Source organism: Lepisosteus platostomus, chromosome 27 (genome assembly GCF_059453375.1).
Source record: "Lepisosteus platostomus isolate fLepPlt1 chromosome 27, fLepPlt1.hap1, whole genome shotgun sequence".
Lineage (NCBI taxonomy): Eukaryota > Metazoa > Chordata > Actinopteri > Semionotiformes > Lepisosteidae > Lepisosteus > Lepisosteus platostomus.
In genome coordinates, this window is record NC_142637.1 from 4640627 (window position 1) to 4654899 (window position 14273).

Sequence of the window (14273 nt, forward strand, 5' to 3'; positions counted from 1 at the left end):
TAATCATCTGGACAGTGCAAGGAGTCGGCTCTCTCTCTTGTCTCATCAGTTCAACCATCCATGACCTACAGAGGCTTTGTGGGAGGGGTGGAGAGATGAGCAATAATCTGAACACTGTGTTTTCCTGTGAGCACTCAGGCAAACAGACAAACAAATGGACACCTCTGTTCCTGTAAAATATTTTATTGCTTTTCTTCAGGCATTATTAGTTGTCATTTACAAATGTTCTAATTGGTCACTAAAACCCCACCCTTTCCTAGCAAACTAATCTGAATTACACTGTCAGGGGCAATCTCGGCCTCTTCCTCCCCCCTCTCCTGTTCGATACTCTGCCATGTAGGACAAACGAGAAACTGCAGACCTGACACAAGCATACTTCACAACGGGGCTCCAGGTTTGTCTCCGAGTACAGCTGCAACTTCGTAAGTGAAGCAGGATCAGCAGGGTACGCAAGTTGGCATGAGCCCTGACAAGAATTTTCACCGTAAAAACTAGAAAAGCCAGGAAAAACAATCATAAACTGAGGCAAAAAATATATATTTATATATAGATTTTTAACACAATCATAGAAGTCAACGCGCGTCTTCACATTGTGATTTGGTGATTAATACGCAGTCATACTCACGGGAGTCTTGAAGCTAATTAGAAGAAAAATCATTTTGACGTGCTGAAACGTTGCGTTTCAGTGAAGATTAGAAGATTCCAGTGCGTGAAGGCGCAGGTATGAGGTAAGTTCTGGTCAGTTGTAGGATGTGAGATTTCTAGCCCATCGTCCGTGCTCACAGGGCTAAAAATGTAATTCTGAGCTTTTTTACATGTACAGGCAAAAAAGACAAGTACATTAAATTATTTGTCAGCAGCTTTGACAATATGCCTTTAATTAAACTATACTTTCAGAGAGATGTTGGTCATTAAACCCTAAATGTCTGTCCATGACGGTCAGCCTCTCAGCTCATCGGGCTGTGTCAAGATGCAATCGCAGTGCAGGGTAGTGAGATGATACATAACTAAGTTCTATGTAGAGCTCCAAGTTTGGGCTGTGCTGTCAGTGTAGTGACTGTTCAGGCTGTTCAGGGCCTATTGCATGTTGAAGACATCTTTTTTTTAAAGTTTTTTTTCTACGACTTGAAAAACTGATTACAGCATATCTTAAAGGGGAGTCAGAAGTGTTTATTGGCCTTTTTTCAAAGAAAAAGATCAGGGGAAAATAGATTGGTGTATGCACAATCTGAGTGAGGCAAGGGTCACTAGAAACGCTTTCTGTATTTTATTGCTGTCCCATTCGAAGGCAGTGAAAGCCACTTTTTTTCTGTTTTTTTCCCGAGACCACACTCAAGCTGTGCATGTGAAAAACTTCCTTTAGGCAAAGATCTGTCCAGATAAAAGCATGCAGTATATTCCCAATGGTTTGCACACTGCATTAGAACGATGTTTGCACAAGGCTATCAGGCTACATGTTTTCACTATGCAAAGCAACAGTGATTGTTGATTAACTTTCCATCTTGTTCTTTTGGCAAAGCCATGACATTCACCATTCGTACTCGGATTGAAAACGGAGAGTTGGCTGTTATTGCAGTCCAGTTCTTTGACTTAGTGCAGTTCTCAACCCGAGTGACTTTTAGAACCTGTCTAATTCTTTTGCTAATTTCCTGCGATAGAATGGATGGCTTTTGTATCTTAAAGCAGATGTGAGCATTGTTTCAAACACAGAACCTTCTCTTCTTTTTACTCCTGTCAGATGGTCTCCTGCCACCGATGTTTTAATACAAATCCAAACACAGTTCTAAATCCCTTACTCTGCAGTCATAAATGAATACAGGTCGTTATTAGGCTTTTGGAATGAAGGCAAATGGGAAGATTTCCCTGGAATAAAGGCAACATTATTCCAGGTTTACATGGTGTGATCTAACAGATGACTTGAATTTCTATATCTCTAACAGTTAAACTCTTTATTCCTCATTCTCCACAGGAAATCCAACAGAGAATTTTAGTGTCGCCTTTTTTTCCCTAGTTTCCTCACTCCATTTGTCTTCCAGTTCAATGACAATGCAAAGCTTTATGCCCGTCTCCTATTTGACTTGCTCTTAGAGACGTGCTCTCGCGAGGTTCCCTTTCCTTTGGTGTTGCAGTTCTCCTGGTGGCTCTAGGGATGAGTACAAACATGCTCATTGCAAACCTGCCGAAGAGCCTTCAGATCCAGATCTGCAGGGAGTTGAGCTCTCTGATGTACAGTATTCTATAGCTCTTGTGTTGTTACCTTGACTGATGAGGCCTCCAAAACTCAAACAATAAAGATCAAGCTGGTGTGCAGTGGGAGAAGAGGCTCGGGCCAGAGAGCACAGCCGTGCCATCGCTACTGCCCGGGGACGTAGGGCCAACTGATGGAGCTGCCAGAGAGCTGCATGTCGCGGATCAGAGTCTCGATGGGCGTCTTGCCCACCAGCCGCATGAAGAAGAGCTGGGAGATGAGCGAGGCGGGCACGGCCCTGAGGGCGGGCAGCCGGAGCAGCAGGCGGCCGAAGCGCTGGGGCTGGCCCGGGTACTGGGCGCGCTCGTACTCGGTCAGGGCCACCTGGGCCTTCTCCTGCAGGCTCTCCACGTGGGCCGGGTCCGTCAGGCCGCAGGCGTCTGAAAGGGAGAGAGGATTGGGTCCGGGAAGCAGTTTGAAGCGAGCGCTTCGAATATCACACTCTGTGGGCTGGTTTTACCAAAGCACCAGCCCTGCTCTTGCAGACTCAAATTCACATGAAGTAATCCAAGATTTATGATCATCCTGGCCTGTCAAATACTAAAAACTCCTTCTCTTTTTTGTTTATTCCCACCATGGTCATGCAGAATCTTTGACTTTAGTTTGATCAATGCTCTGAATAAATTACGAATCTCAAACTTTGGAAGAGACTCATCTAAGACTTAGAAATGCATCTAAGACCTGCAGAATTGTGGCGAAGGATAGAACTTGCAATCCCTGGTTCTTTTCACAGCTATCCAATATCTCTTTGTGCTAAATTACAGACGTTACACATACAGAAAAAAAACCACAACGGCGAAATTGGAATGGGGATTCTATGTCCAACAGTGACGGTAAGGTTTGGGGGTCGATGTTTTCTCAGTAACTCCTGGTCTAGAGCAGATTTCTTTAGTTTCACGCCAAGACCACACACATGTTCGCCAGCAGAGGGAGCCAAAGTACAGCAATCCCCTGATATCCCCGTTGTTCTCAGCGCTGAGGCTGTCTCTGCACAGGTGTGGGGGGGGAGAGTTTCTTTTCCCGATTCCACACAAAAAGATCTTTCACAGTTGAAATGTTTTTCAGTGATATTTTATACACCACAGGCTGCTATACGGCCGTTTTAATGTCCACTGGGACCTGCTGGGTTGTGCTCCATCTGAGGTTCCAATTGCCCAGTATAATTGAATTACTAATTCAATTTATCTGTCTTTTCCAGATCACCAGCAGCTGACAGCTTAAACAGGCTTCTATAAGGCTGATTTTAGCCCCCCCCCCCTTCTGGTCAGGAATTCATTTTCAGGGCCTTGAAAACCTCATCTTGTAGAGCCCCAGTCTCCTCTGGGCTTTTACTCCAGCTCAAGCTGAGCTCTAAACGCAATTCTGCGCCTTGCGCACCTCCAACCCCCCGGCCGAGACGACCGGCCCGTACAGCGCGCCCCCAGGCGGGTAGGCAAACAAGAGCCCGTGCCAGCGCAGGCCAGCGGAGGAGGGGGCACCCACCTGGCGAGAAGAGGGCGATGGCTTTGAGGCAGCTGTATTCGGCCGAGTCCACCTGCAGGCGGGTCAGCTTGTCCACCTGGTCCTGGAAGACGCGCACCTGGTCCATGAAGGAGACCACCCTCTCGGCCGACATGGGCGCGGCGTGGAAGCCGGCGGCCGCCAGCAGGGGGGCCATGTGCAGGGGCAGGGCGGACTGCGCGGCGTTGAGGATGAAGAGCTCGCTCCAGCTGAGCCGCAACAGCGCCACCTGCTCGGACACGGGCAGCTCGGGGAAGTAGGGGATGTTGCGGGCCCACTCGATGGTGCTGAAGAGCAGGCGGGCGGCCAGCTCGCAGATGTTGTCGATGCCCATGACGCTGGCGCCCTGCTGCGGCTGCTGGCCGAACTGGGCGCCGTACCGGCTGCTGGGGTACGGCTCGGCCCGCAGCAGCTGGGAGATGAGCTCGGACACGGGCTGCCCGTTGAAGAAGTCCACCCCCCCGCCGCCGCCGCCGCCCCCCCCGGCGCCGGGCGTGGACGTGGGGCTGATCCCCGAGTGGGACGGGGGGATCCGGCCCCGCTGCACAGCTGGAGGGGAGAGAGGGAGCAAGAGGGGGGCTGAGTGACCGCGGACCCCAGACGGAACCCCCTGACGTCACCGGCCCACCTCCAGAGCACGAGACCCTCGCAGACCGGCGGGCGTGGAGGGGCGGTCAGGGCTCTGCACTCATACCAGGAGGCATGTAGGTGTAAACCCCAGGCTGGGCACTGCTGTGGTGCCCTTTGGCACAGTGCATCACTCCAATGGCATCACACACGGGCGGTGGGGGAGTCCCACATTACCTGTAAAGCACTTTGAGTGGGGTGTCCAGAAAAACGCTATAGGTGTAAGGACTATTACTAAGAAAGAAAAAAAACATGAGAGGAGATTAAAAAAGTACCACAAAAACAGGGGTTTTTAAGCGTGGTAGAAGACCCAGACATCAGTGAAGTAAAAGCCCTTCTGAAGAAGAAGGTTTGGAGTCTGGATTTGAAAGGCCTCAGGGAAGGTGACTCTCGGATATTCTTGGGGATAGAATTCAAGACCTATTGGGGCGCTGCAGGAGAAGGCACCCATAGAGTGTAAACGAGCTTGGGGGACAAACAAGGGAGCAGAGTCAAAGGAACAAAGGTTGCAAGGTGGGGAGCAGGAAGATGATAAATCACATAGGTACTGAGGTACCAAGCCACGTGGCAAGAGCCTTATCCCTGAGCATGAGGATTTTGAAGGAGTGACGAGTTCTGGTGTTTGAAGTCCTCATCTGTTCTAAATGGAATTTAGAAACTCTGCATCTATGAGCTTGTAAGTCACCTTGGATAAAGGTATCAGCCAAAATTGGAAAGGGGGGCAACTTGCCCTCATTGTTATACAATATTAGGTAGTATTCCATTGAAAAGGTGCCTGAAGTCATAACCTTTTTCAATTTTACATTGTGACAAGTTAACCACAACTGACAGATCTTTGCAACTGATGGGTGAGACTTCAAAAGCTTTGACACAAACCGATAGCTACAGTGCCTTGCGAAAGTATTCGGCCCCCTTGAACTTTTCAACCTTTTGCCACATTTCAGGCTTCAAACATAAAGATATAAATTTTTTATTTTATGTGAAGAATCACCAACAAGTGGGACACAATTGTGAAGTGGAACGAAATCTATTGGATTTTTGAAACTTTTTTAACTAATAAAAAAAATGAAAAGTGGGGCGTGCAAAATTATTCGGCCCCCTTGCGTTAATACTTTGTAGAGCCACCTTTTGCTGCGATTACAGCTGCAAGTCGCTTGGGGGTATGTCTCTATCAGTTTTGCACATCGAGAGACTGAAATTCTTGCCCATTCTTCCTTGCAAAACAGCTCGAGCTCAGTGAGGTTGGATGGAGAGCGTTTGTGAACAGCAGTTTTCAGCTCTTTCCACAGATTCTCGATTGGATTCAGGTCTGGACTTTGACTTGGCCATTCAAACACCTGGATACGTTTATTTGTGAACCATTCCTTTGTAGATTTTGCTGTATGTTTGGGATCATTGTCTTGTTGGAAGATAAATCTCCGTCCCAGTTTCAGGTCTTTTGCAGACTCCAACAGGTTTTCATCCAGAATGGTCCTGTATTTGGCTGCATCCATCTTCCCCTCAATTTTAACCATCTTCCCTGTCCCTGCTGAAGAAAAGCAGGCCCAAACCATGATGCTGCCACCACCATGTTTGACAGTGGGGATGGTGTGTTGAGGGTGATGAGCTGTGTTGCTTTTACGCCAAACATATCGTTTTGCATTGTGGCCAAAAAGTTCGATTTTGGTTTCATCTGACCAGAGCACCTTCTTCCACATGTTTGGGGTGTCTCCCAGGTGGCTTGTGGCAAACTTTAGACGAGACTTTTTATGGATATCTTTGAGAAATGGCTTTCTTCTTGCCACTCTTCCATAAAGGCCAGATTTGTGCAGTGTAAGACTGATTGTTGTCCTATGGACAGACTCTCCCACCTCAGCTGTAGTTCTCTGCAGTTCATCCAGAGTGATCATGGGCCTCTTGGCTGCATCTCTGATCAGTCTTCTCCTTGTCTGAGCTGAAAGTTTAGAGGGACGGCCAGGTCTTGGTAGATTTGCAGTGGTCTGATACTCCTTCCATTTCAAGATGATCGCTTGCACAGTGCTCCTTGGGATGTTTGAAGCTTGGGAAATCTTTTTGTATCCAAATCCGGCTTTAAACTTCTCCACAACAGTATTACGGACCTGTCTGGTGTGTTCCTTGGTCTTCATGATGCTCTCTGCGCTTTCAACAGAACCTTGAGACTATCACAGAGCAGGTGCATTTATACAGAGACTTGATTACACACAGGTGGATTCTATTTATCACCATCAGTCATTTAGGACAACATTGGATCATTCAGAGATCCTCGCTGAACTTCTGGAGTGAGTTTGCTGCACTGAAAGTAAAGGGGCCGAATAATTTTGCACGCCCCACTTTTCATTTTTTTATTAGTTAAAAAAGTTTCAAAAATCCAATAGATTTCGTTCCACTTCACAATTGTGTCCCACTTGTTGGTGATTCTTCACATAAAATAAAAAATTTATATCTTTATGTTTGAAGCCTGAAATGTGGCAAAAGGTTGAAAAGTTCAAGGGGGCCGAATACTTTCGCAAGGCACTGTATTTGTCTGAACCGTTATTAAAGCATGAATGTCTGAAACCTTCATGTATGGGCTTGATTTGGCATTTGAAGACCTCTGAGGTGATTTTAGATACGCTCAAATCCGAGATTGTTGATATTTGCTTTCAGAAGGACAAGTAAACATACTGATCTATATAACCTTTAAGGACATTTTCCCTATGGAAATTATTTTTAGAGTAGGTAAGGACTCCTAAATACCAGAAGACATTGCAGTTTCCCATAAGCAAGCAGGTCTGAATAGGGAGCTGTGAAGGAACAAGAGGTTAATGTGGACACCCGAAGAAGAGAACTATTTTTTTTTACTTTTTAACATGGGATTAACCTCTATTTGATCAAATAAAAAACACATATTGACCTAAAAAATTCAGGGACTTAATTAATTGCCCTTCTTTGAAAACAAACAGTCCATGAAGGACCTGCCTGCACAGAACTAGCTTTCATCTGAGGGCCTGCTCAATGCAAAGGAGGTATTTGAAAGTTCATTCTGGGTTTTGACCTTGAAGGAAAGGGAAATACCTCTTGTCACATGCCCCTGGATGGGGGAGGGGAGGAGGTAGTGGGATGACTGATGTTAGTTCCATTGTCACATGACAGGGGCATAAAGGGAGGAGCCTGGGCGTCCTCTCTGAAAACTGCCAGCACCTGAGAAATACATAGCCAACCAGAGTCACAGCCTTTGGAAAGGAAGTGCTCAAGTGCTCAAGTGCTCATGGGGAAAAATCCAGAGCATGCTGTGTTAGCTACATAAACAAAACTCGAGCCAAGCACACTGGCTTTTTTTTTTGCTGTTAATTATAGTGCAAATTAGGATTGTCTCACTTCACAATTCATGTTATTTCTGTATTTGCATACCTGCAATAATGAAAATGCAACTAGAAGGTAAGAATTTTCAGTTTGCAAATTTCTGTTGATTTTTTTCAACAAAAAGCAAAGGACCTGAAAGATATTGTGAACCTTCTACCATTGGTCAAGTGACTGACAAGGCCAGTTTGAGCAGGAAACAGGCAGGCAGATTATAACTATAAAGAGTGTCAGAAGGTGATGAATGAAGTAGTGTGTACAGTGGTCTCTGAAGAACAGTTTGTAACCATGCATAGCCACAGTCCCAGGGAAAAATCTCTCCAAAATCAAAAATCAGATCAGGGCTTCACCAATATTTACACCCTTCTTGTGTTCAATAATTAGAAACATGACACCCCTTCAGGCTGCTTCCTATAAGAATCTAGATTAAATCAAAGGTGAGCAGACAATGACAATTTTTCAAAATCTGACTCACCAGTTAGTGCAGGAGGCTGCACTTGTACAGGGATGCCAGAGTTGAATGTCTTGGGCTTTGTCTACATGTGCTGTGGATTATCAGACTAATGCAAAGCTTTCACTTCTGGCACTAGTTCAAATCAGCCAAGGACAGGAAGACAGGAACTTTACAGCACAGCAAGTCTTAGTTTTGTCATTGTAGTCTCGGAAGCTGACGTATAGATCTTCCTTTGCTCAACCCAAATCCTGGAGTGTCACACGTCCGCTGGATTTACAAATAAATAACCTAAACTCTAAAGACTTGAAAAAAATTGTCATCTTCCCCAGTTAGGTAAATCACTGATTCAACGATGGAAAGGTGACTTGATGAGGACTTTCAGAGACTGCTGCCTCTGCTTTACAGCTTTTTGATTTGTTTTAGTACGACAGTCCACCTGTGCTCCAGCGAACCCAGAGAGTGTTGTTTTGAGCCGAAAGCAAGTTCACCGAGGCAGTTGTGTTTTTTAGTTTAGCCAACCATGTATATATTTAAAACTGAGAAAGAAAGGAAGACGCATGTGAAAGATTTCACAAGGTTAAAGAAAACATTTAGCTGTTTATATAATAATAATAATAATAATAATAATAATAATAATAATAATAATAATTGCTTACACGTATATAGCGCTTTTCTGGACACTCCACTCAAAGCGCTTTACAGGTAATGGGGATCCCCTCCACCACCACCAATGTGCAGCCCCACCTGGATGATGCGACGGCAGCCATAGTGCGCCAGAACGCTCACCGCACATCAGATATCAGTGGGGAGGAGAGCAGAGTAATGTAGCCAATTCATAGATGGGGATTATTAGGAGGCCATGATTGGTGAGGGCCAATGGGAAATTTGGCCAGGACGCTGGGGTTATACCCCTACTCTTTTCGAGAAACGCCCTGGGATGACCATAGAGAGTCAGGACCTCGGTTTTACGTCTCATCCGAAGGTGTTTTAGGAAGATGGGACTTGATCTGAAAAGGCAGTTTTAACTAATTAACACCTCGTGTACCACATTAAAGCTTCCTTTTCTTTTTCAGTCGTGCATGTGTCCAACCTGCACACATGCAGGATGTAGCTTGGCCGTGTTGCTAGCAGCTGCAGGAGCTGCAGTCTGGGAGGGACTGAGCTGACCTGTCTTGCTGTCTGGAAGGAGCCCCTGGATGTTCCCTCGACCTTTACCTTCTTTGCGCATTCCCACACGGAAGCACTTCTTGAGGCGGCAGTACTGGCACTGGTTGCGGTGGTGCTGATCGATCTGACAGTCCCGGTTCGACCTGCGGGAGAGACCAGAGCTCGTGAGAACAGCTTGCAATCGCCTCGGTCCCGGAGCCCCAAGAGTTTGGTATCGCGCGTGGCGCAGGCAGTGGCAGACGCCTCCCCAGGAGCATGTCTTAAATTGCGTGTCCTCCTTTTTTTTATGGCATCAGAATTTTAAGAGAGTAGAAATGTTCCCCCTTAGCCACCTGATCTGGTGGGGTTGCTGTGGGGCACAATCTCTGCTGCATGTCACCTGGGTGGGGACCCCCCCCTTCTGTGGAAGAAGTGGGTCCCCTCCCTTCAGTAAAGTGCTTCGTGATCCTTTGAGGTGAGCTGATGGAGAACTGAGAAATGTCATGCTTAGTGAAGCCACAATGTGCAAGCCCATGGTGCAATTTAGCCAAAACCTAGTGCCAATAAATCTGTTTTTCCTTGAAGCATTCTTTATAAATTGCTTCTTGCTCCCTATCATTCATGCGGTCTCAAAAAACTTTATTGAAACAAGGTTTTGAATGTATAATCTTGCATGTATAGTTGCAGGGTAAAATGACTTTCCATCTGAATAAGGGTTGTAAATGTATTATTTTCATGCACATAGCTGAAATGTATGCATATATCCTACACTAGAGGTCCCAGAAAAAAAATATTAATTTTCATAGATTACTGACCTTTCATAGATTAGTCAGTACACAGAATTAGGAAGCTAACTGCCCCAAAGCTGGTTTGTCTACAACTCATTTCTACAACTACAACTCCCATGTTCTACAACTCAAGCTTGTCTTCTTCAAAAATGTTGTTAGTAATTACTTTTCCCTGGGCAAGGCAAAGAAACATACCCAGTGGAAAAGTACAAGAATGTGCTGTCATTTGAGAGATGTTGTTAAGCACAAGCTTTGGTAAAACCAATAAAGTCCATAACGTAAACTATCTTAAATTATAGTGCAACTTTCAAAGTATAACTATAGTAGCTTAAAATGTTTTTTTTTCTTTTTTAATGACACGTTTCTTATCTAAATTAGAAGTCTCTGACTGTTCATAAACTTTGCTGGTTAGCCCCCTTAATATCCAAAGGAGGTGAGTCAGTGGACGCTATAAATATGTAATATATAAGATGCATTATAGGGTGGCATTGGTGAGCATTGCTGCCTCACAGCTGTGGGGCCCTGGGTTCAATTATAGACCTTTGCCATAGGTTGGGGTTCAGGGTAACTGAGTAAAGAGGAAGTATGTTTGGGAATATGATGGTAAAGCACGATGCTGGATTTTCAAGCCTCTTAACTTCTGAAGGTGCTTTTTAAATTAATAAGCGGGGGGGAGGCTGGTGCCACAGTGGTTAGCAGTGCTGTGGCCCTGGGCTCAATTCTTGACATGGGGTATGTCTGTGTGGAGTTTGCATGTTCTCCCTTTGCTCCGGGGGCTCCAGCTTCAACCCACAGAAATAAAAAAACATAGGTACTGGCGGGTTAATTGGCCCTGGTGTGAGTGTGTGTGGCTCTGCGACGGACTGGTGTCCTGTCCAGGGTGTATCCCAGCCCCGTTGCTTGCCAGGATAGTCTCCGGCTCCCCTGCAGCCTGCTTCAGGAGTGTGCACGTGATCTTTATTGGGTGCACATGGTTTAGACAATTGTAGTCTGGAGAACCATTCAGTCGGAGTCCTGGTTCTTCTTTGAACTGTTGTTTTCATCCTGATGGTTTGAATGGCACCAAGGTTGTGCTGTGGACAGGTGGTGCACGCTCAGGTGACAGGTGACAGGAATCGCAGCCCGCTGGCGGGACAGGTGGAGGAGACAGCAGCAGTGCTGGCTGTGTGGTACGATTAGACCGAGCCTGCAGACTGGGGGGTGCGAGCTGGGCTGGGGCTTGCCCGCAGCTGAAGGCAGTTTGCAGGGGCTGACGTGCCCTAACGTTCGGGAGCAGTGGAGGTGTAGGTGTCCTGTGTGCAGAGTGTGTGAGCGTAACGACCAGTCTTCCCGATCGTTGGATCAAGGTGAGAAAATAGATGAGCAATACGCGTGCGCGTTTTCATCAAAGTGGCATGCATAACCCTACAGCTAAGCCTAAGCTTAAAACGCAGGGGGCACGTGCCACCGGCAAGAGTGGTGGGCGTTCAGATCTCCCCGGGAGCTGGCGAGAGAGCCTACCTGCAGGTGTAGCTGAGGTTGCGGCGGATGCTCCGCTTGAAGAAGCTCTTGCAGCCCTCGCAGGTGAAGACGCCGTAGTGCTTGCCGCTGGACTTGTCGCCGCAGACCACGCAGTCCACCACGCAGGCCTTGTCCTCCTCCCCCGCCTCGGCGTCGCTGCCTCCCGCCTGCGGGGAGCCGTCCTCCTCGTCCCGCAGGTACCCCCCCTTCTCCCCCAGCCCGTTGGTGTCCCCGTTCGGGTCACCCCAGCCCCCGCTCACCATGGCCATCGCTGGTCCGCACAGCCCAAACCTGCACCCCCACCGACAGCCCGGCAGGCGAGGGGCAACTACAGAGGGAAGTGGGAGCAAAAGCTTCTCTCTTGCCTTAAAAGAGAAACACCCACCTTTAGGGAGCTCAGGTACCTTAGACTGGGTTCCTCCGGTGCTGTTACTATCAGGAAGTTCTGTGGGTCTTTTCTCTCTCTTTTTTTGGTTGTTGCTCTAACTGCTCCTTTTAATAATCCATACTGATTGGCGTTATTCCTTCTGCTCTCCTCTGGAGTCTTACACCAGCGCGTTATTTGTCAGATCACCCAACTAAACGGATCCCTTTGATCTTCTGGGAATCTGCCTTTTCCTTTGGCCACAGAGGAGCCTTTTTCGAAAGAGAGGCAGACGCTAGAACTTCTTCTCGGATGGCAAAACAAACATTCCCGTTCCTGGCCTCTTTTGTTTCAGGGAGTAAAGGGTTCCCTTTAAAACAGAAATCCTGGGAAGGCGGCTCTTGTCATGTCGACTTACTTTTTCTGTTTGGCTGCACAGTTTTGGGGCGGTGTGGGCCTCCCCCCCCCCCCCCCAGTCTCTTGTGTTCTCCTCTCCGTTTTGATGACTGCCCCTCGACTCTTTTTTTTTTCCTCTTTCAAGCTCCAGAACAACAGGTTCACAGTGCGAAGGACAGGGCTTGGCCTGGCCTTTTTCACAGGAAACAATAAATTACACAGAGCCGCGCACGCTGGCACAAACGAGATTTAATTCACCACACAGCCCAACCTGTGGGGGGGGAGGAGAAGACCCCCACACTCCCCTCAAGAAAAAAACCAACAAAAAAAAAACGGCTTAGTTCTGTTGTCGGACACCGAAAGCCTCTCACCTTCAGCAGGGAGACAGAAACAAGAGTTCAACGTCCCCAGGGCAGGCAAAAAAAAAAACTGCAGAAGAGCACAGTCTCTGCCAAACCAGTCTAACCAGTTCTCAGAGGGGAGAAAGCAGTTATCTTCCAATCTGACAGCACCCCCAGTCTCACTTTACTATTTCCTGCTTCCCAGATCGAATGGGGAATAAGCATACATTTTAAAAAGGTTGGGCAGGATAAAGACAAAAACTTTATACTTGTTTTAGGGAGCAGAATCCCCCCCCCCTCCACAGGCACCAAAAAGATATATTCCAAAATATATACACCAAAAATATGTTTTCCTTTTCCCTCACGGAGCCAGATCGTAACACAAAAATATGGGCATAGTCGCCTGTGTGTGCAACACAAAACAAAACAAAACAGTGCTCTTGGACTGAGGGAAAAGTAATGCAGCTGAGGTCTTCTGAAGTTCAGTCTGCCGCCCCCTTCCCCTGCAAAGAAAGAAGCCAAAAGCCAAGGTTTTGAAAAAGACTTAGCAGCTGTGTGCGGTTTAAAAAAAAAAAAAAGTTGTCGCGTGCTGGATCCTAAATCTCCCCAGGGTAGCTTGGTGCTCTTCTGTGTTATCTTTCAGGTCACCTCTCTTGATCAAAACAAGGGAAGACAAATGTGGTTCAGGGCTGTAAATACACTGTATCCAAGGCAAAGTGTTACTTCTTCCTTTTAAGGGTGTTTTTTTGTTAAATAACAAAGAGCACGAGTTTATCAAGGCCAGAGCAGGGCAGAAATCATTCTCCACAGTCTCCCTCTCTCTTTAAACAAGATCAAAGTTCAAAGAAGTCCCCTCTGTCTTAGCAGTTGTTTGCTGGAAAACAAGGCCTGGCTTTTTCTACTTCCTCTCCTGCGGCCCTCTTCAGTCTTCTTGTGGCTTGCCTGTGACGGGCGAGGGAGAGAAAAGCAAGGTGGAATGAAAACGGATCTTCTTCCTCCTCTCTGCTCAGGTCACAGACGCTCCTCTCCAAGCGTCCTCGTGTCACGCTCGCTCCCCCTCTGCTCAGCGCTTGGTGCTGCCCTGTGAGCAGGAGCAGTCTGGGGCCTGAGTTTGCTCCTGTGTTGTTGTGAGCCAGGCTCGCTTAAGAAGGCCGGGAGGGGCTGTGCTTTTTTGGCTCCTGGAGCATAAATTAAATTAACCGCGAAGAACAAGGAAAAGACCCAAGACCGTGCTGCTGTTGCTGCTGTGGGCAGCTGAAGAACCTCTTCTCTTCTGCCTCTCTCTCCGTCTCCCTTCCCTTCCCTCTATGTGTGTGTGTGAGAGAGAGAGAGTGTGTCTGTGTGCTCAGGGATTTGACACTGCTATTCAAGCCCTCTGGTTACCATGGCACTCCCTGCCTTATATGGACATTGGAGTCAAAGAGCAGTGAGTGGGCTGCTGGGCTGCAACCATACAAAAGGAATGTACTGCTCCTCTCTCTCTGTATCCCAAACCCTGACCCTAAGGCTGCCTTGGAGCACAATGTGAGAGTTAACCCCTGCTTGTCCGGGCTTTCGCGGCATCAATCAG

At 47.2% G+C, this 14273-nt stretch overlaps 1 protein-coding gene and 1 long non-coding RNA gene across 3 annotated transcripts; one reads left to right on the forward strand and one right to left on the reverse strand.

Moving 5' to 3' along the window:
• Window positions 1-167: 167 nt before the first annotated feature.
• On the reverse strand, window positions 168-14037 carry LOC148639073 (nuclear receptor subfamily 2 group F member 6-like). 2 transcript variants are annotated; one of them, XM_088622125.1, is made up of 4 exons: window positions 11603-14037; window positions 9336-9478; window positions 3731-4297; window positions 168-2628 (listed from the first exon to the last, which is right to left on the reverse strand). In XM_088622125.1, exons 1-4 carry the CDS (start codon window positions 11869-11871, stop codon window positions 2354-2356), a joined length of 1254 nt encoding a protein of 417 aa, XP_088478251.1. In that variant the 5' UTR covers window positions 11872-14037; the 3' UTR covers window positions 168-2353. The 2 variants fall into 2 exon arrangements, with proteins under 2 accessions (XP_088478251.1, XP_088478253.1); XM_088622127.1 differs by having other exon boundaries at window positions 9384-9478; window positions 11603-14035.
• Window positions 7602-10388, forward strand: LOC148639074 (uncharacterized). Its single transcript, XR_015930841.1, has 2 exons — window positions 7602-7792; window positions 9242-10388. It is a non-coding gene; the product is annotated as an uncharacterized LOC148639074 (long non-coding RNA).
• Window positions 14038-14273: the final 236 nt, after the last annotated feature.

Coding starts and splice junctions, on each gene's coding strand:
- LOC148639073 (XM_088622125.1), bottom strand. CDS start 11,871: ATGGCCATGGTGAGCGGGGGCTGGGGTGACCCGAACGGGGACACCAAC. Junction 4,298..9,335: donor CCTTCCAGACAGCAAGACAG/GTCAGCTCAGTC, acceptor TCTCCCCTCCAG/CTGTGCAGCGGGGCCGGATC. Junction 2,629..3,730: donor CATCGCCCTCTTCTCGCCAG/GTGGGTGCCCCC, acceptor TCTCCCTTTCAG/ACGCCTGCGGCCTGACGGAC.